This window comes from Brachycentrus maculatus, unplaced genomic scaffold (assembly GCF_059751285.1).
Source record: "Brachycentrus maculatus isolate JH-2025_06_01 unplaced genomic scaffold, ASM5975128v1 h1tg000311l, whole genome shotgun sequence".
In the NCBI taxonomy this organism is placed as follows: Eukaryota; Metazoa; Arthropoda; class Insecta; order Trichoptera; family Brachycentridae; genus Brachycentrus; species Brachycentrus maculatus.
Genome location: NW_028281061.1, coordinates 324,444 through 347,130, shown reverse-complemented (window position 1 = coordinate 347,130; position 22,687 = coordinate 324,444). Strand labels below are relative to the sequence as shown.

The 22,687-nt window shown below is 33.5% G+C and overlaps 3 protein-coding genes across 3 annotated transcripts in view; 2 read left to right on the top strand and 1 right to left on the bottom strand.

Moving 5' to 3' along the window:
* The window catches only part of LOC148304564 (alpha-2-macroglobulin-like), a 36,071-nt gene extending 32,119 nt beyond the window's left edge, over positions 1 to 3,952 (bottom strand). Inside the window, exons 1-2 of the mRNA XM_088268027.1 lie at positions 3,296 to 3,952; positions 1,796 to 2,004 (exon numbers count right to left, since the gene is read on the bottom strand). Of these exons, the coding sequence (XP_088124153.1) occupies positions 1,796 to 2,004; positions 3,296 to 3,372 (286 nt within the window). The 5' untranslated portion in view covers positions 3,373 to 3,952. The remainder of the gene's footprint in view (positions 1 to 1,795; positions 2,005 to 3,295) is intronic.
* Positions 3,953 to 4,993: 1,041 nt separating this feature from the next.
* LOC148304563 (uncharacterized) lies at positions 4,994 to 11,146 on the top strand. Its single transcript, XM_088268032.1, has 4 exons — positions 4,994 to 5,169; positions 5,283 to 5,984; positions 6,602 to 6,775; positions 10,820 to 11,146. Exons 1-4 carry the CDS (start codon positions 5,136 to 5,138, stop codon positions 10,978 to 10,980), a joined length of 1,071 nt encoding a protein of 356 aa, XP_088124158.1. The 5' UTR covers positions 4,994 to 5,135; the 3' UTR covers positions 10,981 to 11,146.
* Positions 11,147 to 11,810: 664 nt separating this feature from the next.
* On the top strand, positions 11,811 to 21,613 carry LOC148304562 (WD repeat-containing protein 89). The gene is made up of 8 exons (XM_088268031.1): positions 11,811 to 11,992; positions 12,142 to 12,274; positions 13,923 to 14,143; positions 15,348 to 15,529; positions 16,812 to 17,075; positions 18,067 to 18,155; positions 18,757 to 18,859; positions 20,753 to 21,613. Exons 1-8 carry the CDS (start codon positions 11,983 to 11,985, stop codon positions 20,897 to 20,899), a joined length of 1,149 nt encoding a protein of 382 aa, XP_088124157.1. The 5' UTR covers positions 11,811 to 11,982; the 3' UTR covers positions 20,900 to 21,613.
* Positions 21,614 to 22,687: the final 1,074 nt, after the last annotated feature.

Sequence of the window (22,687 nt, the reverse complement as noted above, 5' to 3'; positions counted from 1 at the left end):
AAAAGAATAACTGATAAGTATGAATGCGTGGTTTGTGCAGAATTTGTACGATCTTTTGCGTGCATTTGAAGATAAATTTTTATCACAATGATTCATACAAACAACTCTTGAAATATGTATGTGTATATATACAAATTTCATTGACTTCATTGGACAAAAACATATACATGGATGGAAGAAAACACAGAGGAAGACCGAGAAAAACTTGGCACGATCAGGTGTGCCACATAATCGAAAGCGGTCAGGTTAGGAGTCGAAACAATCGGCGGGTATGTATGAGGAGATGCATGAACGTGGAAGACGCGAAGAATGTTTGCAAAGACAGAGTGGTTTGGCGTTCTATTCTCTGTGCCTACCCCTGCGGTGAAGCGGCGTTATGGTTAGTTAGAAGAAAATACTGTTATGCTTAGATTTGATCTGTAATTCTGGCAGTAATTTAAATTGATTTTAAATAATTTTTTAATCAAAATAAACTTTTACAGTTTGCAAACGCAATGATATAGCTTGTTAACATATTGTTTGCGGGAAACGCTTAAAAGCGTCTTTTACATACTGTTGGTACGGAGTAGGAGACCCTTATAAGCATTCTATTTGCATATAATACTTTTGGTAAAGCGTAAGAGACAATAAAAAATTCTACATATTACAATTGGGTTTGCGGTTACTTGTGATAAGTATACCGAGGGTCGGGCTGCAGCCTGTCCGAGTATAATTACGCTCAGGGTTGATGAAAAAACCGCCCGCCAAGAATGTGTTAAAATTTTCTTTAACATTTCATTACTCACGTATTGTGGAAATTTTTTTTTACAGTAAAACTTAAGTATATGTCCGCCTTCATAGTATAATGGTCAACGCGCTCGGCTACCGTACTGGAGTTCCCGGGTTCGATTCCCAGAGGAGGGGTTCAAATAAATATAAGTGATTTTTCACTCAAGTATTTATTCAATATTACCGTGGACTGGTACCTGAAGCGCAGGGCTGATCACCTTTCCTTCATGTCTTAATGATCAAGATAACACTGCTTACATATGATGCAGTGCCCTATGCACCGTCAGGTACGGATGAGGATTTTAAGAAGAAAATACATGTAATTTATAAACATTATTATAAAACTATTACAATTCCATATTATGCTCATATGAGAACCTTCTGAAATTCCTAAAAAATAAACAACATTTAAAAAAATATAGATTTTTTTTTGACAGAAACAAATTAATAAGGCTGCAGTTATATCCGGATGCCTGAGAAACTCGGTGTGGAGGAACAAACACATGAGAATAGAAAGTAAAATGAAAATATACAAAACATGTGTTCGACCAATAGCCACTTATGGGTTCGAGGCAAGAGCAGATACTTCCAGAACAAAATCTCGGCTTCGAACCTCCGAGATGAAGACTTCTCGATCCATAACCAGAAATACATTGCAAGACCGAGTAAGAAATACCGACATCCGGAGCATGTGTAAGACGGAGGATATCGTGAGGTGGGGACGACAACGAAGGCAATACTGGAATGATCATGTAAACAGAATGTCAGAAGACAGACTTCCATGTATCGCCCTTCAAGGAAACCCTGAAGGATGCAGACCCCCAGGCAGACCTCCAAAAAGGTGGAAAGACAGCTGGAAGTCAACATCCCAAGAGCGACAAGCGAAGGCGCAAACCGATCCTTAGGATTTAGAAAAAGAAGAAGATTATTTCTTCATCTCCGTCTTATTCCTCATTACTGAGGGTTGTGACCCTAGTGGAAGCATGAAGCATGAGCATGTGGAAGTCATGTGGAAATGATTATTTACCCGGGGTAAATATTCTCCTGGATCTGGCGATGTATTTGTAGACTTGCCGATTTCCATCTGAAGAGTTGGCTGGCGTGGACGCGGGTGGGAGGATTTCTATCTGCGCCGTGGCGCGGTCGACCGTGGCAAGCCCAAACCGGGACACGCAGATCTTGTTCACTCCGCCGGACACTATCTTGGAAGGCGCCAGGAGCAGATATCTGGGAAGCCTGGGGAAAAATACATATCCATAAAATAAATATATATATGTTTATATATATATATATATATATATATATATATATATATATATATATATATATATATATATATATATATATATATATATATATATATATATATATATATATATATTATTTATATATGTATATATTATTTGAGTACTACATTCGCCTCATAAATTTGTTTCAATATTCTTTCTTCACTTATTTAAATCACATGCCAAAACCATCTCAACACACCTTTCTTAATTTTATCAATGATGCTTATCTCTTTCCTGCTTATTATTTCTGATGCCTTGCATTATTTCCTTATTTCACCATTCGAACATCTATCATACATCATTTTGCCGCACATTAGTATGAGAGATTGAATTTCGATTACATTGTCTTCACCCTTCTTTTGAGAAGTCAGTTAGGGTTGAAACCAGACTCCATTTTTAGAAGCAATGTTTTCTATTTCAAGTTATCTACACTTTGAAGTTAAATTCTTATTAAATATTACGAAAATAGAGAAAGAATGAAAGAAGAGTAAAAGATAGGAAAGTGGAGACAGCAGCAATGATTGGGAACTCTGGGTTGCATACATTCATGCTAGCTTGTGTAAATTATACACCAGTATGCATGTTGGCTCTACCCGACCGAGTTTCTCCAGGGTATGCTTATCTACAATAGTTTAGAGACTAGAAGGAATGTGTATTTAATTACGCATTTTTATCGATTGTTGCGCAGTATGATCGATAATCCTGTAATTATCCGGAACATTGGTCTGTATGTTTCCGATAGTTACCTAAGACAGCGTCGGCATAGATTGTTTCACATTCCTATACACAGGACCAACCTGCCGATGGTTATGCCTGTAGGAAGAGCTACCGCTATGTTGAACAATATCTCATTGGATTTTGATATGTTCCTGAAGTTCCTGACGTGTCTGAAGGAGTTTTCCGAAGCGGGATTCTTCTACACCTTTAGCAATAGTTCTTGTATATTTTCCATTTTTGTATGTATTTAAATTAAATTAAATTGTTTAGTTTGTTATTTATATGTTAATTGAAAATAAATAAATTGAAATTGAAATTGAAAAAATAAATTGCATTCCAGTATGCATATAAGAATCCAGTTTGATGGAATCATGTTGTATGAAAAATATTTTTAAACCCAACTGGAAACTGCATAATTAAAGGAAAAAAGTTATTAAATTTAGCTTAAATAATAAAAAGAGAGTAATGACAAACAAGTTTTTGAATTTGCTTTAAAATATAAAAAGAGAATAATGACCAACCTTCTATCGCTATTGTCGGAATCATCTGCAGACACTGCCACCAAATATATCACAAGAGCAAACAAAATTCTCTTCATTGCTAACGAGACTTTTTAAAAAAGAGCACCAATTTTTGTTCAATCTATTTCATTTCAGCACTTTGAATGGCGTCGACTCACTCTGAAATATTTACTTTATATCTGTAGTTTATTTTTACAATCTGCGTGTTGCGCCGGCAAAACTATCGACAGAAATCACATTAGTCGCGAGTCAACGTTACTGTCCTGACCCCTTCGCTTCAGTAATGCGATAAATCAACGTATTTTATTTCATTTATATTTTATTAATTATTTGCCCTAACAAATGAAAGAACTTGTTTTTCTAAACAATAAAATAAACAAGATAATAACAGCACATTAGATGCTTAAAACGATTAATTAAAATGCGAGCTTAAATTCTATGTCGCCGCGTGCAATAAAATATTATTGTATTGTAGTGGGTATTATATTTTGTTTTGCACTTTTAATTTCGCGCCTTTTTCAATAACAAAATTAAAATTCAATCACATGATTTGAAAGAGAATTTCATTAGAATAAAGTAAACTTTAACTAATTATGAAAGGAGAAAAATTCATAATAATAGTAGTGATGGACAAATGTTTTGATAAAACTTTTGTTTGACATAGTTTAAAAATATGTGACAGATCTGTCAATTTAACGGTACAAAAATTTGGGTCGCAAGGTCACAAACAGAGTAAAACGGGGGACTAGAAAAATAGATAATATTCTAGACTAGATCACTAATTACAAATAGACTGGACTAAACCTAGGACGGCTATTTTTTCCTCTTCTTAGGGCAAAAGTATATGCACGTTTTTTTACTATTTTTTTATTTCAGAATTTCGCCCACAGCACTTGTTCTTCTCACCACCACAAATTCGACCCTGCGTAGCGCCTGTTCGCTTTTTCTAGCGCGAAGCCCTGTGCGCCACATTTATCGCATACCTATAGGGATAGCCCAGATAGTACCATATATATGTATATATATATATATATATATATATATATATATATATATATATATATATATATATATATATATATATATATATATATATATATATATATATATATATATATATATATATATATTTATATATATATAATATATATATATATATATATATATATATATATATATATATATATATATATATATATATATATATATATATATATATATATATATATATATATATAGCCCATATAATACCATATATATGTATATATATAATGCATTATGACCACAAATGCTTCATCGGAACTTGTGGTATGATTTGACGTTTTGTAGAGTTCATTGTCACTGTGGATTTGACCTTTGAGAAAAAAAATCCGAGTAATTGAATATCTCCTTGTCTACTGCTTTTCAACACTTAAATGTAGAGCACATAAATGCAATAGAATAATAGGTAATAAGGACAGCTTTATATTTATATTTTTTCCGTTACAAGATCAAATATAAAAGTTAATTGTTATAACGCGTATGTTTTTATTGTGTATTTTTCGTACTTTGCGTATTTAAAAATAAAATCATAATAGCTGTAGGTACCCGCATACATAAAAGGTATATTTAATTGTACATATTCCATAAAAATATTGATTTGAATATTAAACACTTACATCGGAACCTGCTGTCGATTTGAGTGTAAAATTTTGGCATTTGTTTTTTTTATTAACTCTTATTTTTGCTACTTTTTGGTAATTTATTATATTTTGTAGTAATAATATGCTGTGATTGAATTATTAAGTATTCGATATCTTACAATGAACTTTATAAGGCATCATAGTAAACAAAAATAGATATGTTTTCATTGCGGGGATTGTTCCCACCACCTCGTAAGTGTTGTTTATGTGTAATATGTATTTTAATTAATATAGATTTTTGTACTTTATTTTGAACGTTTTGATTTTTCATTTATATATTTCTTAATATAAAATATTTATTTTAGAAAAAGAAAAGAAAAACTTTATCAAAGAAAACGTTAAACAGGTTCGAAATTTGCAAAATACACGTCAACTTTTAAACAACCCTCGGACATCAACAGTGAAACATGAAAAGAATGCGCCAAAAAGAGAAAAAGTGCAAGGACCTTCCGTGTCAGAACCAACAGACAAATCTCAGCGATCGCAATCCTCGAGCTTTTATGCTAAAGTCAAAACCTCGGACGCTCCGGCGATTCGGAAAGCGGACATGAGTGAGTTTCTCAGGAGGAAGATGATTCGTGATACCAAACCACCCCCAGCACCGGTGGAGGAATATTTCAAGCAATCAACCGACAATGTTGCTCATCACAAAGACGTGGGATGTCAATACACCGATCCTGACACGACGCACTTCTTTGCGGATGGTACGAAACTAAGAGTCATCTATCCGTCGAAGAAAATAACCGATAAATTAGAGGAAACTGTGGATACCACTCAAATTGAAGCGGGCGATAAGCGTAATGTTTATATAAAGGATAGCTCGAAACCCTTGAAAAAAAATGAGACCGGAAGTTCAACAAAAATAGTTCAAAGCAGATATTTATCGAATGACCATGAGCGACATAATGAAGGTGCGGGGGAAACTCATCGCAGTGCTTATAGTTTATCCTCTATGAAGTCTAACGAGACTCGAGATAGAAAAACTAATCCGATGCTAGCGCCTCCAAGTAAGTTTTCATCTTCACTTTATGTTTATGTCGGTAAACAGCACAAAAACATATTTGAATTTAATGGCATTGAAAGCTCTTCCTTTACTAGGATACAGACAAAGACATAAAGTCTTTCTCAATTTCACTCTTGTTGAATTAATATAGCTCAAAACCACACCCACCGTAAAACCCGCCCCCGGCTCCAAGCAGTTCTCATCGTTCCATTCTTAGAATATGTTCCATTGCATTTGAGCCAAAACTGCTCTCGTTCAACGTATACAACTCAGCTGCATATTGTACAATCAAGTATCACTTTTTTTTTAAATTACCTAACGTCCAAGTGACTCGTGACCGTTTATCATGTCCCTAATCAGGCTTCAACTTTATAAGTTTCATAGCCTATGCCTACTTGTGAGTGGATTTACTCTTTTTGTTTAAAGTTACTATAATTTCATGTAATTCATGAGTGAAAATTCTAAGCAAAAACACACGCAATTGCAGCCTTAAATACTCAATCCCCAACATACATTCTATCAGAAAACTTACCAAAGCAGTAATCAGTGAAACCGTCCTAACCTCATCGCAACTTTGATATGATTTTTTATGGCAGTTGCATTATTTGGTATTTTTTTTAGGATATCAGAAAGGAGTAGTTCCAAAATACATCAAGGAAATGAAACAGAAAACGGAGCCGAAACATGAAAATTATGAAGTTAATGAGTTCAGTGTTGTAGATCCCCATTGTCCCGCTGGTCATATTGCGTTGCCCGAAAGCGAAAGAGTGGAAACCCTCAGAATACTAAAAGAAAGTAAGATATAATATTTCAATAACATTTTCTTTATTTGTATAATACGGGACAAAATTGTTTGTGTTAGGGTACCCATCTCAACATACCTAAATGTTCATATTTTAATTATTAGTTTAAGTTTCACTTAGTAAATACCACTATTAAGTGATAAGAAATTCTGGTATTTACTAAGTAAAACTTAAATTAAAAATGGATACACTTTACCACAAAGTGACTGCGGAATAAATAAATGAAGTTAATATTTTCTCCTAAAATTGCCTCCAGCGAATACTTTGCGAAATAGGGTAGATCGAATATTTTACACAATTACATATAAATATATAGTCTAATTATAAATTGTCTGTATTGTATAATATCGTTGATGAAGCAGAAGCGACGTTTTCTTCTTTCCATATAGGAAATGTAACATAATGTTAGATTAACATACATGATGAATGCTGGATTAGGGATAATTAAAAAGATCTTAAGATGGTATGGACATGTGGAGGGAATGGATAACAAGAGAATGACTACGAAAGTATATTTGGCAAATGAAAACGGGAGAATAGAACGAGGTGGGTCAAAAAAGACTTGGTACAGCCAAATCAATCAGAATCTAAAATTTGGCCTTGTCAAAAGTCTACGTAACCGGAGGGCATGTATGAGTAGATATATGGATGTGAAGGAGGCTAGGATTGAATGTCAGTACAGATGAATGTGGCGTTACATCATCTCTGCCTACCCCTGCAGAAAACGGAGTGACGGTCGTAGTAGTAGTATTCTTTGCATTTTCGTTAAAGCTTTACCGCTTTATACGTTCAATTGATGAACGGGCAATAATTTGATTTTATTTAGGCGCGCTTATTTATTTCCATTAATATATAATTCGGGTTAGACATTATGTTCTGCATAATATTTATTATGTACCCAATTATATAAGAACTTTACGGGTACGCAACCCTGAGAGCTGTAGACATTACTATTCTCCTCTTCCTACTGACTACTCCTTTACCATTTATTTTTCTATATGGCAATAATGTACCCTGAGTTTCTTTGCGTACGTCATCTGCATCCTTTCAAATATATTGCACTTCTTTAAGATTTTCCTTCATGTAATTAACGATCAAATTAACATCGCATCAATCCTATGTGGTGCTCTATACACTATTTGCCTGCAAAAAGGGGTCAAAGACGAAAATAATGTATACTCTGACGGCGTTAGAAATGTATACCTAAAACTGCGTATTCGTAGTATTTTTTCCAGTACCGTAAAGTGGGTATACTTTGCACCATGGGTGATACTTTGCACCACCTTCTGTAAAGAAATTGTAGAGCTAGTCATCTCTGATACATGTCATTTTTCATTTTACTTTCTATTGTTTCTGATAGATGGCACTTCAATGTACTTTTTAGTTTATGGAAGTAACAGTCGGTCGCTATTGCTTCAATGCGTTTTTCCTGTTCGAATGTAAAGAAAGTTTTCTGTCTGAAAATTGTGTCCGAAAAAATCTAGTGTTATCAGTATACTGAAACAAGTTACAACAAGTGAGTGGTCTCTAAATCGTAGGTAGGTAGGCCCTGCTTTTCTCAAATGCTGTATTTTTTGGTTACGTTGTCAAGTTTATGTAAAAATAATATTTTTTTAAGAACTGACTTGTATTGACCACATTTGGGGTAACATTGCACCTGGTGCAAAGTATCCACAAAAGGCCATTGTTAATTAATTTGATCAAAAGTCTTAAAACGGCTAATACAACTTGACATTTTTGCTAAATATCTATAGGTTTTGTGTACTTACTTAATTCCTGATGGTATATTTTTTTCAAAAATGTCAAGAACACACAAACAGCGGCCTTATGCCAGACGATACTGTGATTTTACACCGAAGAGAGTGGAGCAGTGTTTAGAGGTCATTCGAAATGGTACAATCAGTCAAAGAAAAGATGAAGAAATTTTCAAAATCCCCAGAAGGACGATTAACTATAAACTCAAAGGTCAGCACACAAAACCTGTGGGAAAACCTCCGATATGTGACAAGGGGGAAGAGCAATCCTTCGTAAACTGCATAGTAGACATGAGTGAGTACGGTTTCCCAGTGAGTGTTTTTAACATTTGCTATATTCTAATAGCCTATTTGGCAGAAGAGTACGAATATTAAAAAACAACGTACCAGGCTCTGAATGGATAAGATCATTTTTGCAAAGACATAAAACCTTGACTGTTGCTAAAGCTAGTCAGTTTCTTAATCGGTTGCCATTAAAAGCGTATGACGATGACTTGCGCCAGAGTTTTCAACAGTTTTTGGAAGAAAACAGATTCAACCCAAAGAACTCAGTCTTAAAACGCAGGAAAACAATACCGATAGAACCAGGTAAGAGCATTGCTCACGATCCAAATGTCGAAATGAACGTTGACGAGACACAAATGCTACCTGAACCAACTACATCAATGATCGCACCTTCCGCATCGAAACTTCCAGCATATCTAGCATTAACTGATAATACGGAAGTAAGAAATAAGTTCATACGGAAGCTTTGAGGAAGAGGGAGAAGAACAAAAACGATGACTGAAACCAGTTATCGTTTTTGTTCTTCAGTTTCATTAGGACCAGTAAAAAAGAAGGTGGGAGAATATGTCGTATTTCATTATGAAGGAGAAAAACTTCCGGGACAGATTTTGAAAATAAAGAAAGACAGGGCTGTTAAATCCATTTAGAAGAGTCTCAAAACGTGGAAGTGGCCGATGAAGGATGACTTTCTTCAATATTCTTGGAAGGATGTAGTGGGTTCCATAAAAGAACCGAAAATGCAATCCAAAAGAGGTTTCTTTACCGTCCCGGAACTTGACCATATTTAGACCTAATTTCATTTTGATTCCTATTACCTATGTAGTTCAATATGTTTTAATATCCACCTTTTATTTTATATAATTTTAAACCTTCAGTATTGGAAAAAAAATACATTATTGTTAGATTTTTCAATATTTTTTTTTTCAAATTTCTATCAAGTGTCATATTTTTCCATAATTATACAATATTATAATCTGCATTTAGCGAACTGTGAGCCAAAACCCTTCATAAGGTGCAACGAAACTTGTAGGATAGCCTTTACTTTGCATCAATTTGGATTCTAGTACGAAAAGTGTAGAGAAAATATCATGGTGCAAAGTTGTACTTTACCCCGGGATACTTTGCACCAAAATATAAATATAAAAAAAAAATACAGACAAAATAGATAAAAATTTAAAAATGTATCAGACATGTTAAAGGTATATGTGTTATTACATTGCAATAGTTGAAACCTCAGAAAAAGTAAAAAACCTGATCTGAATAGACAATTTTTTGAAAAAATGCAGTATTTTGGTGCAATGTATACCCACTTTACGGTAATATAACTGTTTGCCATACGTAAATTTTTTCAAAACTTCATTGCAACTTACTATGAAAACCAACAAATTGTCCATTGAGTATAAAAAATTCTATCAGTATAGTATTTACGTGTTAGCAGAATTCCCCTTCCAACTAGCAGGACGATAATAATTTATTTGATAAAGTTAAATTTTTTATACAATTTTTATACATTTCTACTAAATACAATCTTATAATTATAGGTGCTGAGCCTCTCCAAAAAGAGACTAAACTCTTGTGCTTGGGGAGAGGGACATTTTGTTGTTGTTGATTTATCAAGTTATAATTTTATTTTTATTTTTTTTAATACTACAGGGGAACAAATATATTTATGCGGTACGAGGGAATTATCTTGTTTAGTATTCTATTGTATAGTCTGTATTTGTTTGTAGTGTTCGTTAAGTTTCTTTTATTTATTTCAAAGATACATAATTTTTTTTAACTTTATGTATTACGGCTCTTTGGTCATGGCCTGTGTTGTTTTAAGAGTGTTTGTTTCTTTTATGTCTTTAATTTCTAAAGAGAGGCTGTTGATTTTTTTTTATTCTTAAGTATAGTCAAGGACTATACTTATAAATAAATAAAATATTCCGAAGTATAATTAAAATATAATATACAGTTGTCATGATCATTGATATCACAATATTTTACTTTTTCAGAGGTTGCGGATTTAGTAAATGAACTGAATAAAATGCCAGTACGTACAGATACACTACGAATGAAAAATCGCAAAATGCAACTAGACCAAGAACTTGCTAAACTGGAAGAGGGTATCAAAGTGTTTTCGAGGCCCAAAGTTTATGTCAATGTAGAAGTTTAAAATATACATGTCTTAAATTATCTTTCTGTTTGTTTGCTCTTTAACATCGCAAAGTTTTTGATCGTTACCTAAGTTTTAATTTGTATTAAGTCTTTATTTTCATTTTGTCTTTAAATTGATTAGTCGAAAAGTCTAAATGGATCCAAATACAAATTACTGAAATATATTTTTTTATTTTATATCCACTAAAAATTAATTCGAAAATAGTAGGTGTAAAATAAAAATGGTTGCATGAGTAATAAAAAAATCAACATTATTATCACATGGTTTTCTATTTCTTAAAATTTGGATAGATTTATTATTGAATATTATAAAAGCATCCAAGAAGTTTAAAAGAGTTAAATCAATACACGTTATTCTCAATGGACATATCAGTGTCCAAGTTATAAATTTCATTGCGAGTATGAGTATCCAGATCCGAGTTTCCTAACCATTTCTGCAATTTTTATTTTCCTGCCTACTGGTCGTCCTCCATTTAATTTCACAAATTCCTTTACCTTAACTCTTTCATTTACGTCATTTGGATCCTATCAAATGTATCCCACTCTCAAATCTAAGAAAGTGGAGCATGACTACTCGTGAACTGACTAATGATGAGCATTAGTAACTAAAATATTATTCTTCTTACGAGAATGTTCTATTCAGTCTAGTTATTGAGAAATATGATTTTACAATGTCTACGAGGCGTCTTACGCCTTCATTCATTTACTCTCATTTCCATTTCAAGCACTGTTTTTCTCTTCTTTCTCGCCATAGATGAAATAGCGAAGTACTTAGAAAAGTAAGTTGTCTATGGTCAACCTGTAGCTATGTACTACGTAAACGTCCTTAATCTTTGCAAACGTCTTAAGTCAAAATAATTTGAAAAAGCCATGCGCATGCGGTGATAAGTTTTCAGTATTTTTTGAGGGAGTTGTTCCATTATACAAGGACCCCAAAATAAATACTGATTCGCATTAAAAAAAATTGTCTGATTTTACCTATTCTTCGTCAAATTTTACAATGGAAGGAGGTATGTAACATTATTCTCATTTTAGAATTAAATAATCTATCCATTAATTATAGAATTATATTATTAAGTACAAATGATTCGTAAGAAAATGGACATCAGTGTTATTTTAACATACTGTTTCATATTTTGTTGTTGTTGCTGTTTCTCAGGTATATCTGATATAGTGGAGTCGTCTAAAAAAGTTGTGAATTCGGACCTCTCAGGATTTTCGACTCACAGCTTGGCAGATGAGATTGCTCTGTCCCTTGGATCGATATATATTCTGAAAATATGCGGCACGAGGTTTGAACCCGATATAACATTTTAATTATACTTATGTCATGTTTGAAATAATCTATGTAATCAACATTCTCATTAGAGAGTTTTCTGTATTCCTCCTTAATATGCCATTTGATAACACGGCAACAGTTTCATAAATAAAGGCTTCAATGGTCAAGTATTGCACGCCAGCGAGAGACTGAACACAGATAATAAGACTTAAGCTAAATATATAGTCGCTGTCTACACAAGTATGTTTTTATTTTTATTAATAATGGAGTTTAATTGAAAAATTGCATACTGTGCAATTGCAATATGTTTTAAGCACCATATGGTGGGGTATTTGGATGATATTTTCGGTTGCGAAATTGTCTCTAAACTCTATACGTTTATTTTTTTATTATTTCTTCCAACTTTTATTTTTATTTATAATTCGCTTTTCACTCGAATTCCATTGGATTTTTTTTTTCCGATTTTATAATAATTTCCTAATCTTAACACATTAACTACCTAAAGCCGGCTTTTTTTTAATGCCAACCGTAAATGACCACACACTGACTAGTTGATTTTTCCAACGTAATTTTAATTAAATTAATTCAACCAATAACTAATCAACTACAACTCTGGAACTATAATAGATGCATTTTTATGATGGTTAATAAAGTTGATTATAAAAAATTAAACACTTGTATTAATAGAGGTGATAACTAGAGGGGGGACGTTAAGGGGCGGGACTTTGTTTAATGGGAACATAGGGTTTCCTGCACCAAATAATAGAGGAGACGATCGAGGGAATAAACGCCAGAGGACGCCCACGCTGCGAATACCTAAGCGACTTATACGAAGACATGGGCTGCTCGACGTATGAGGAGCTGAAGAGGACTTCCAAAAATAGGCGAGAATAGCAAAAGAGATGTCATCTGTTGCTACAGACCAATCCGCAGGATTGAGACCAGAGAGAGAGAGACAATAAGGACGCTCGTGCACTACAGGAATTTTACAGTCCGGCAGTCCGGTCAGCATGATAAAACGGATGACTGGCTTGGATTGACTTATGCTTTTGGTTGTCTTTATTCAGATCGGTGCGTGATCACGGTGTAAGTAAATTCGGTCACGCTAAACTGTCGTAGTCGCTTTTATTTTTAAAAACCGGACTGCCGGATGGCTAAATTCCGTGTAGTGCACAAACGCTCTAATGGTGATAAATTTTGGAAAAGCATATGATTTGTTAATATTTTATCAGTTTTTAAACTTTTGTGTATTTCTAAATTTTCTAAATTGTTCATGACTTGCCCTTTGTACGTGACTTCGGTGTAATCATTTTAGTGCAAAGATAGTCCCAAATCGATAAATAATATAAATATAGCTGGTTAATTTAATAAAATGTAAAAAAAAATCTTGCTATATAAATAAAGCCAGCATAATTGGTGCGGGTAATGCCCAAAAGTAAAAAAAAGCTTAGTTAACTGCTCACGGCCACTTTTTCTTGGTGACTTTTGAAATCTTTTTGTGATGTGAAATAATTATTTTGATATTTTGGGTGGGTGTCAATGTGGACCCTCCTATATAAATAGTTTTTATTGATGTATAATTTACTGATGAGCTTCGCATAGTTTATTGCTTAGCAAGATTCGTTATAAAGAGATCTTACTATTGTATGTTTTTCTTGTAGCGACAGAATTGCTATTGCTGCATCAGACTCGAGTTGCCATGTATACAAACACAATGGATCGAGTTTGAGTAAACTAACCATGTTCAGTAGAGAAAATACAAACATTAACGATGTGAAGTTTTCACCGGTTAATAGCAATCTGATGTATTCCTGTTCTTCAGATGGCTCCATTGCACTTTGGGATCTGAGAGCCTGTGTCAAACCCTCCGTAATATATGAAGGTAATTTTTTTAAACCCGTAATGCCTTTATTTTAAAGCCTCGTCCGCACTAGGAAAAAAGGATGGATATGTGTGAAACGTGGGACGATGTGTGAAAATATGTCACGTTGCCCATATGGTTATATGAATAGGCATCTTAATTAGGAAGTACTTACTTTAGTCTTCTTGTTGTGTCCAGTATTGAAGAAAGACCTCCATCTTGGACTTGCACAGTTCTCTGTTGGACGCGACTATCTTCCAGTGCAGGCCCGCCACTTTTTGAATATCGGGCCATCTTGTCTGGGGCCTGCCCACGCTTCTGCGTCCTGTTCTAGCCCTCCAGTCAAGCACCTTTTTTGTCCGTCTATCCTCAGACATATACGTGCCACATGACCTGCATTCCATCATATCCATAGGTTGAATGTTTCCAAATTAGGAAATTTGAAAATACAAACTGACATTATAAGTTCCTATAATATCAGTTTAGAAGTCGAGTACCCAACTACACCTGCCGACATTTACAAACCAATAGTCTTATCTAGAAAAAGTACCTATCATCTCCAACTATAAAGTGGCATAAATAAAATGTGATCTATATAATTTTGTAAAACTGGGAGAGTGGCAACTCCAGGAATGATGATTTTTTTGGATCGGGATGTCTTCAAATTAATGAGGGGACTATAGTATGGATATAACCAACATCTGCATTTGATACGATATAGATATTGTTAATACAATGTTTATGGGGTATTTGCGAATTTCAAAAACCTTATGTTGCGGCGGCGTGCACATTTTTGTGCATTTCTGTTTCCTTCAACTTCAAATACACAAAAAATGTCTTAAATATCTGTCATGTTCACTTTGCTGTGTCGCTACTAGGTGTCACTGTAATACAAAAATATTATCTATTTTTTTTTGTCATATTCTTTCGATGGGATTTAATATCGCCCATGTCAAATCACATTCTTAACAAACTTCTCCATAGCCAATATGTTAATAAACATTGTAATCCGAAAAAGAGTCAGTTATTCAAAAGAAACACCCTGTTATATAAAAATATTATTCATTCTTTTCTGTCATCATTCTTTCGATACAATTTGATAACTTATTTACTCTTGATTGCAAAAACCGTTGAATGAGAATTCACCAAAATAAACATCTACATCAACACATCACCTCCTTTGTTTTTTAATACTATTAAATTTATGACCGTTTTAATATTGTAGAGGATCCAACCATCAAATTGTCCACCAAGCCTTTGGTGTCATTCGATGTGTCTTGCACTGACAGAGTGTTATGCGGAGGAAGTGAGTCCGTGGAGGGAGAAGCCTTCATGTTGTTTTGGGATATAAGAGAACCTGACCTACTGGGAGCTTACTGGAACTCCCACTTGGACGATATCTGTCAGGTATGTGTATTTAATTTATTGTAACTGCAGACAGTTGGTAGAACTCCATATTGAATTGTTGGGTAATATGTATATCCAAAATTATTCAAACCCTTATCCGCACCCCAATGGTGCATAGGGCACTGCATTATACAAACACAGTGTTATCTTGATCGTTAACACACGAAGGAAAGATGATCAGCCCTCCGCTTCACGTACCAGTCCTGGGTAATATTGAATAAATATTAGAGAAAAAATCACTTATATTTATTTGACACCCCCTGGGAATCAAACCCGGGACCTTCAGAACGGTAGCCGAGCGTGCTAAACCATTACACTACGGAGGCGGACAAATATCCAAAATTAAACAAGGTTTATTTGGTCGAATTCGTTTATTTCGTCTTCTTAGGACATTATCAAACACTGCTAAAGCAGTGTTTGATAATGTCCTGAGAAGACGAAACGTGTCACGTATTAACATATACATAAATAAATGTAGAATTCTACCAAATAAACCTTGTTTAATTTTGGATATATTACCCAACAATGTGTATTTAAGTTTTGTACTGATATTTCTTGGTGGATTTGCATTTTACAGAGTAAAATAACTATGTAGTTTCCATTTGTGTGGAAAAAACTACATATGTAGTTATTTTATTCAAGGCATGTATATTACTCAAAATTAATTCTGCCTGTTTGCCAATCGCCATGTCCTTACCTCATTCACTGCTGAGAATCCGCATAGACATTATTCTGAAAAATGTTTTTTCTTTCTTTCAACCCTTGTCCGCACCAGTACCAGTCCAGGGTGGGTTTTAAATAAATATGAGAGTGAAAATCAGCTATATTTATTAATAGCGCGTATGAAAAATTGTCGTTTAATATATCCACGCCTGGTTGACACTGATATAAAATTCCATCTTTAAATTAACACATTAAAGGAAACGTTTAAAAACATGTCTTACGTACTGTTGGTAGAGAGCAGGAGACGCTTATAAGCATTTTATTTGCATTTTTTTTACTTTTGGTAGAACGCAAGAGACGCCAAAAAACATTGTACAGATCGGAATTGGGTTCGCAGACTTTAACTATAATATATTTTATTTCATTACACTTAACTATTGGGACAGCAGACTGTCTTGAGTTTAATTAGGGTCGGGGTTGATGAAAAAACTGCCCGACAGCAATGTGTCAATAATTTTTATTTTTGAAATATGCATCTAAAATTATAAAGTAAGTGTGATATACTTTTTACATATTGTTAAAAGTGAAGTGTGTAAAAATAAATATTTTCTTCACACAGCTACAATTCAGCGAGACCAAAGTAAACCAACTTGTGTCTGGCAGTGTGGATGGGCTGATAAACGTATTTGATATCTCGGAGCTGACTGAAGAAGACGCGTTGCAGTACTCTCTCAATGCAGAATGTGCAGTGGACAAAATTAGCATCTTATCAGAAAACACAGTTGCCTGCATAACTGACAATGTGGACCTCCAGTTTTGGAACATTGAAACTGCTGATCAAATTTCCTCTTTTACTAGAGAACAGATAGCCAATGAAATAAAGGTAGGTACAGTAACAGCTTAGCAGTAATTTCAGCGGTGATAATTTAAATTTTGTAAATTACCTGAGCCAAAAACCACACCATGTCGGTGTCATTAATTAGTGAATTTGTTATAATAAATGAAAAGTATTGAATTTTTTTTTGAATTTATAAAATAGCAAAATAAACTGATTTTCTGTTGTTTTTGTACAGTCATATCAAATCAATATTTAAGTTATCCATTTTTTTCACAGCTTTTCTTATTTTGTCAATAATATTACTTCATTGTCAAAATACTATATATTTACTTTGGAAACATCCGACTATTTTGGAAGCATATGGAAATGAGTGATTTTTTCTTCCAAATGCCCAATTCTTTTAAATTAAATAATTAATTAACGAGATTTTATTGTATCAATTCAAATTTTATGCACTCATTTAATGACTTCAATCCAAGCTCGTAAGTCAATAAAATTTTTAGAGCAACAAAACGTTGAATTGCTAGGCCATCCTTCGTACAGTGCCAATGATTTTCTTACCTGTCCCAAAATCAAGAGTGGACTGCGCCGTCAAAAGTTCCAGTCACCAAAAGAAGCAGTCGATGCCAATTTCGACAGTACCAATAACAAGTGGAACAACTCGGCTGTCCAAACTCAAAACACAGTAAGGGACATTTTTTTTGTAGCAGGTTTTTTTTTGCATTGTTGGACTAAGTAGACTCTACTCAGTCCAAAAATGGAAAAAAAATGTACGGCAAAAAAAATGTCCCTTACTGTGTTTTAAGTTTGGACAACCGAACTGCTTCCAAAGTTGGTTCGAGACAAAAATTTAAAAAATTATTAATCTTCATGGAAAATATTTAGAAAAAGTATAGTCTTCAAAATCTATTTACCGTTTTATTCCAGCTTAAAAGATACAAAACTTAAAAGACAACCCTCGTACATATGATTTTTTCTCTCTTCACATTTCAAAAAGTAGAGAAAGATAAATTTACTATTTTTATTTTTATTTTAGGGTGAAGTGGAGGACTGCTATGTGGTAGATGTCCACAAAACTTTAGATGGTGATCCAATAGTTCTTGCAGGTTCCTTTTCAGATGAAGGGTAAAATATATTTATAAATTTATTAAGAATTTTATTAAATTTATAAAACCAAGTTTTTTAAAACTTTGTCAGTCATATACTTTCTTTCTGTTTGGAAAAAGGCACCAATAAATGAAGTTGTGACCGTTTTAAGATACAGAATACCACTCAAAAGGCAATGTATTTGAGTTTCTAGATATTTTGAGCAACAATATTTTAGCAGTGTGTTATGGAAGAGCAATGTTGCCAAAGCTTTTATTCATTTTTGACTAGCAAGTCGTAAATGCAAAGTATTTAGTATAAGTAAGTATTTAGCAAAATAAAGATAATTGTCCGCCTCTGTGGTGTAATTGTTAGCGGGGTTAGCTACCGTGCTGGAGGTCCCGGGTTCGATTCCCAGGGGGGGGTGAAAATAAATATTAGTGATTTCACACTCTAATATTTTCATACCCTAGACTGGTCCCTGAAGTGCAGGAGTGATCACCTTGCCTTTATGTAAGTAACAATCAAGATAACACTGCCAATACGATGCAGTGCCCTATGCACTGGTGCATAGGGGTGCAGATAAGGGTTAGAAGATACCTCAGAATGGTTAAACTTAAATTTTGTAATATGTTTTTAGGAAATGTTTGAGGAGTCTAGGAGTGCGAGGAAACCAACTAAATTCACTTAGAAATTACTCTGGGAATAAACAAATAGTCCGGTGTAGCTGGTATGACTGCAAGGTTTGTACCCAAATATTTGTTTATGCGACTGTATGTATTTTATATTGATCTAAAAAAGAAATAGAAAAATATTTCATTGGTGCTGGGTTATTGAAAATGCACATATCGCTCACTCCTTTCAACAACGTCATAAATAAAAAAAACCTGATTTTTCAGATCGTTTTTAAAGTTTCAAAATATAATAAAATGTATCAAAAATAAATATCAAGCCACATATTGAACTTTTTACTGTGCAACAGATCTTTTTAGGTTAAACCTGAAGGTTTTTTCTCCATTTGAAAAATATTTAGTACATAAATAGTTTTTATATAATATAGTATATTTAAAACAATACCTTTTCTTCAAAATGCAAAAACAACACTTTCTGCCCTGTAGCGGGTAAATATTAAGTTAAAAATATGCCACTTTTGCTGGGATATAGTACATTTTCTGGGCATTCCGAAAACATGCACTACTTAAAATTAACTATTTTTTATATATCGCTCACTCCTTTCAAGAACCTCATAAATAAAAAAACCTGATTTTTCAGATCGTTTTTAAAGTTTAAAAATATAATAAAATGTATTAAAAATAAATATCAAGCCACCTATTGAACTTTTTACTGTGCAACAGATCTTTTTAGGTTAAACCTGAAGGTTTTTTCTCCATTAGAAATATATTTAGTATATTTAAAAATAATAATAAAACAATACCTTTTCTTCAAAATGCAAAAACAACGCTTTCTGCCGTGTACCGGGTAAATATTAAGTTAAAAATATGCCACTTTTGCTGGGATATAGTACATTTTCTGGGCATTCCGAAAACATGCACTACTTAAAATTTACTATTTTTTATATTTGACGTTGTTGAACGGAGTGAGCGATATGTGTAAACTGCATTTGGTATTATCTTGGTCTTCGATTAATGTATTTTAAATAAATTGCTAACAAATATTAGTGTCGACGACAAAAAGGACCCAACCCAATGTTTTGATAATTGGACGTACATTACACAAGAACTTTGTCTGAGATATTTCACCATTAGTTAGATTCTTATATTAACCCTTTGCACGCAATTTTTTTTGGTATGTGCATACCGCCAACTCAATAAAATTCCGAGACTTGTTACTATTCAATTGTACTTATGTGATTCTGGTTAAATTATATTGATAAGTAAAAAAACTGATATATTGAAAATAATGATTATTAACCTTCCCTTCCCGGTGTTGTGTACCTAGTACACATTGCTTCTAATAACCATAATATCTCTATAAATATAATAAATACAAGGCTAAGATTTTAGGTATTCCTCCATAACATATTTACGCATTGATTTAAAAAATAATATTGATAATAATCAGAATTTATCGGGTACATCAGAGGTATTATATATCTATATATAAACAGCGCGTGAAGAGTGTGCGGTAACTGCGATATTATATATGTATCTCACTCTTCCATACATGCACTGTGTAAGCGTGAGGAGCTCAAAGCTCAATGTTCTCTAGCTAGCGGTCAGTTGCTCTTCAGCTCCCGACAAGAGCGGACCTATGCTTGTTTCGTGAGAGTTGTCAGATTGTTTTTTTAATGTTTTCAGCAAATAAATCTAAATTATTGTAATTTTTGACTTCATTTATAATTAATTAAGGGGATTAGCTATGAATGTCCGTATTTTTCCAATTTAAAATTGCTAATTTTTTATTGTGTAGTGACTACCCAACACCGGGACGCGCGTTTTATTTTAACACCGGAATGGAAAGCTTAAGATTATTTTCTTGGCGCCATAGCGGCGGCACTCAAGTAGTGCGGCAAATCATGTATGCCGCCTCTATGGCGACACTCCAGTGCTAAGAATTAATTCTATGATACCCAGTTTTACAAAAAAATAAATTATTAAATTTATTAATGTTTTCAGAATAATGTATTATTCACCGGGGGAGAATCAGGATTATTAACCTTATGGAAGAGCCAACCCACTGAATTGAGTGATCCAACACCCAGAAAGAGTAAATTATTAGCTGGGATGAGTAAAATGAAAATTTCCAAAGAAAAACCATATTAAATATTATCGGTTCTACTGTTTATGAAATAATAAATGATGTTAACAAAATGTTTTATTTTATTTTTTGTTATTTATGATGACAGTATTGTTTGTTTTGTTTATACTATGCCTTTTATTTAAAAGGGATTGATTTGTACTATCCGTCACTATGTGTCGTACTACGTATGTCACTATGTATGTATTGTGCTATATGTCACTATATGTTGTACTATATATGTCACTATATGCTGTACTATATACATATGTCATTATGTGTCGTACTCCATATGTCACTATATGTTGTACTATATATGTCACTATATGTTAAACTATACCTCACTATATTTCATATGTTGTACTATATGTCACTTAATGTCGTACTATATGTCATTAAATGTCATACATACTATGTATGTTACTAAATGTCGTATATACCATATATGTCTTACTTTATATGTCAGTACAAAAATCTTTAATATATGTCTTACTATATATGTCAGTACAAAAATCTTATGAGGTAGAATTGGCAAGTAGTCCTCTGAGTGTGATTTAATTTGTAATTTCAAATAAGTTTATAATTATAAAAAAATATGTTTTAAAAGTTTATTAAAAATTGTTAAAAAATTTATATTTTTGTTGATTAAAATACAACTTAAAGTGGAACATCGGTTACAAATAATTTGGACTTATGTAAGATATTATTTTTTATGTTCCTATATGTTATAAAGTGTAAAATATATATGGATTTTATTTTTTACATGAACTTTTTTCAACCCTTCACCTGTATCACATAGGCCGCTTGTGCACTACACCGAATTTTACCGTCCGGCGGTCCGGTTTTGAAAAATTAAAGCGACTATGACAGTTTGGCGTGATCAAATTTACGTGCAATGTGTTCACGCACCGATCAAGAGCACCCATCCGAAGAAAGATGGACAAAAGCTTGTGCTTGGCTTGTGCCAATCATCCGTTTTATATGCTAACTGACGTGCCTGATGGTAAAATTTCGTGCAGTGCACAAACGCCCACACGGGCAAAAAAATTTAACTTTGTGGATTTCCCGGTGCCTAGTAAAGCAAAGAAATAAGCTCAGCCTTATTTTACCGTATTATTTTATGAGGGAATTGAATGTATTCTCGCAGGGTGGCTCTAGGTGTATGGACTGTACTGGATTCTGGTGCCCAATGCCGCTATATTTGCTGATTAAAAATATGAACAGATAATTTGTTATGGCCCATAAGACCATTATAAATAAAATATTTGATACAAAATACTGAATACTGAATACAAAATATTAGATGGGAAACCTTGTGCATCTAAGATTAGTTTTAAAAGTAGTCAACATTCTCTTAGTTTTGGCATTCAATAAAAACAACAAAAAATCATAAAAACTGGAGCATATTGTTATTAATAATGCATCATTTCATTATCAGAGATAAAAAAAACTGCCTCTTTTTCAAATAAAATCTTTACTCACTAAAGGGTAAAAATCAGAAGTTGTTAATAAAAACATACTATGTGACAATACTTTAACACGTTGTCGGCGGGACACGGCATTTGCCGTTTTTCGCGGACTGTCGGTCAACTGCGGGACACGGCAAATGCCGTTTTTGTCGACTGTCGGTTATCGGCAGGAAACGGCAATATTCGGGTTTGTTATCAGCGTGAAATAAAACGCGTTGAAGGGTTATCTGCTACCCGGGTGCTAGGCGACAGTCTGTTGACGTTATTTGAGATGCCTTGTCCGGATTGGCTAGTGTGTCGCTTGTAAAGGCATCGCCAGAAATCTAGAGTTTTTATGCGATCTCA

Excerpts from the sequence above, each read along its gene's own strand:
- LOC148304563 (XM_088268032.1), top strand. The coding sequence starts at position 5,136 with ATGTTTTCATTGCGGGGATTGTTCCCACCACCTC. Across the intron at positions 5,170-5,282 it reads GGGATTGTTCCCACCACCTC|AAAAAGAAAAGAAAAACTTT; the intron begins GTAAGTGTTGTT and ends TATTTATTTTAG. Across the intron at positions 5,985-6,601 it reads TCCGATGCTAGCGCCTCCAA|GATATCAGAAAGGAGTAGTT; the intron begins GTAAGTTTTCAT and ends TATTTTTTTTAG.
- LOC148304562 (XM_088268031.1), top strand. Across the intron at positions 15,530-16,811 it reads ACTTGGACGATATCTGTCAG|CTACAATTCAGCGAGACCAA; the intron begins GTATGTGTATTT and ends TTCTTCACACAG. Across the intron at positions 18,156-18,756 it reads GGTTCCTTTTCAGATGAAGG|GAAATGTTTGAGGAGTCTAG; the intron begins GTAAAATATATT and ends ATATGTTTTTAG.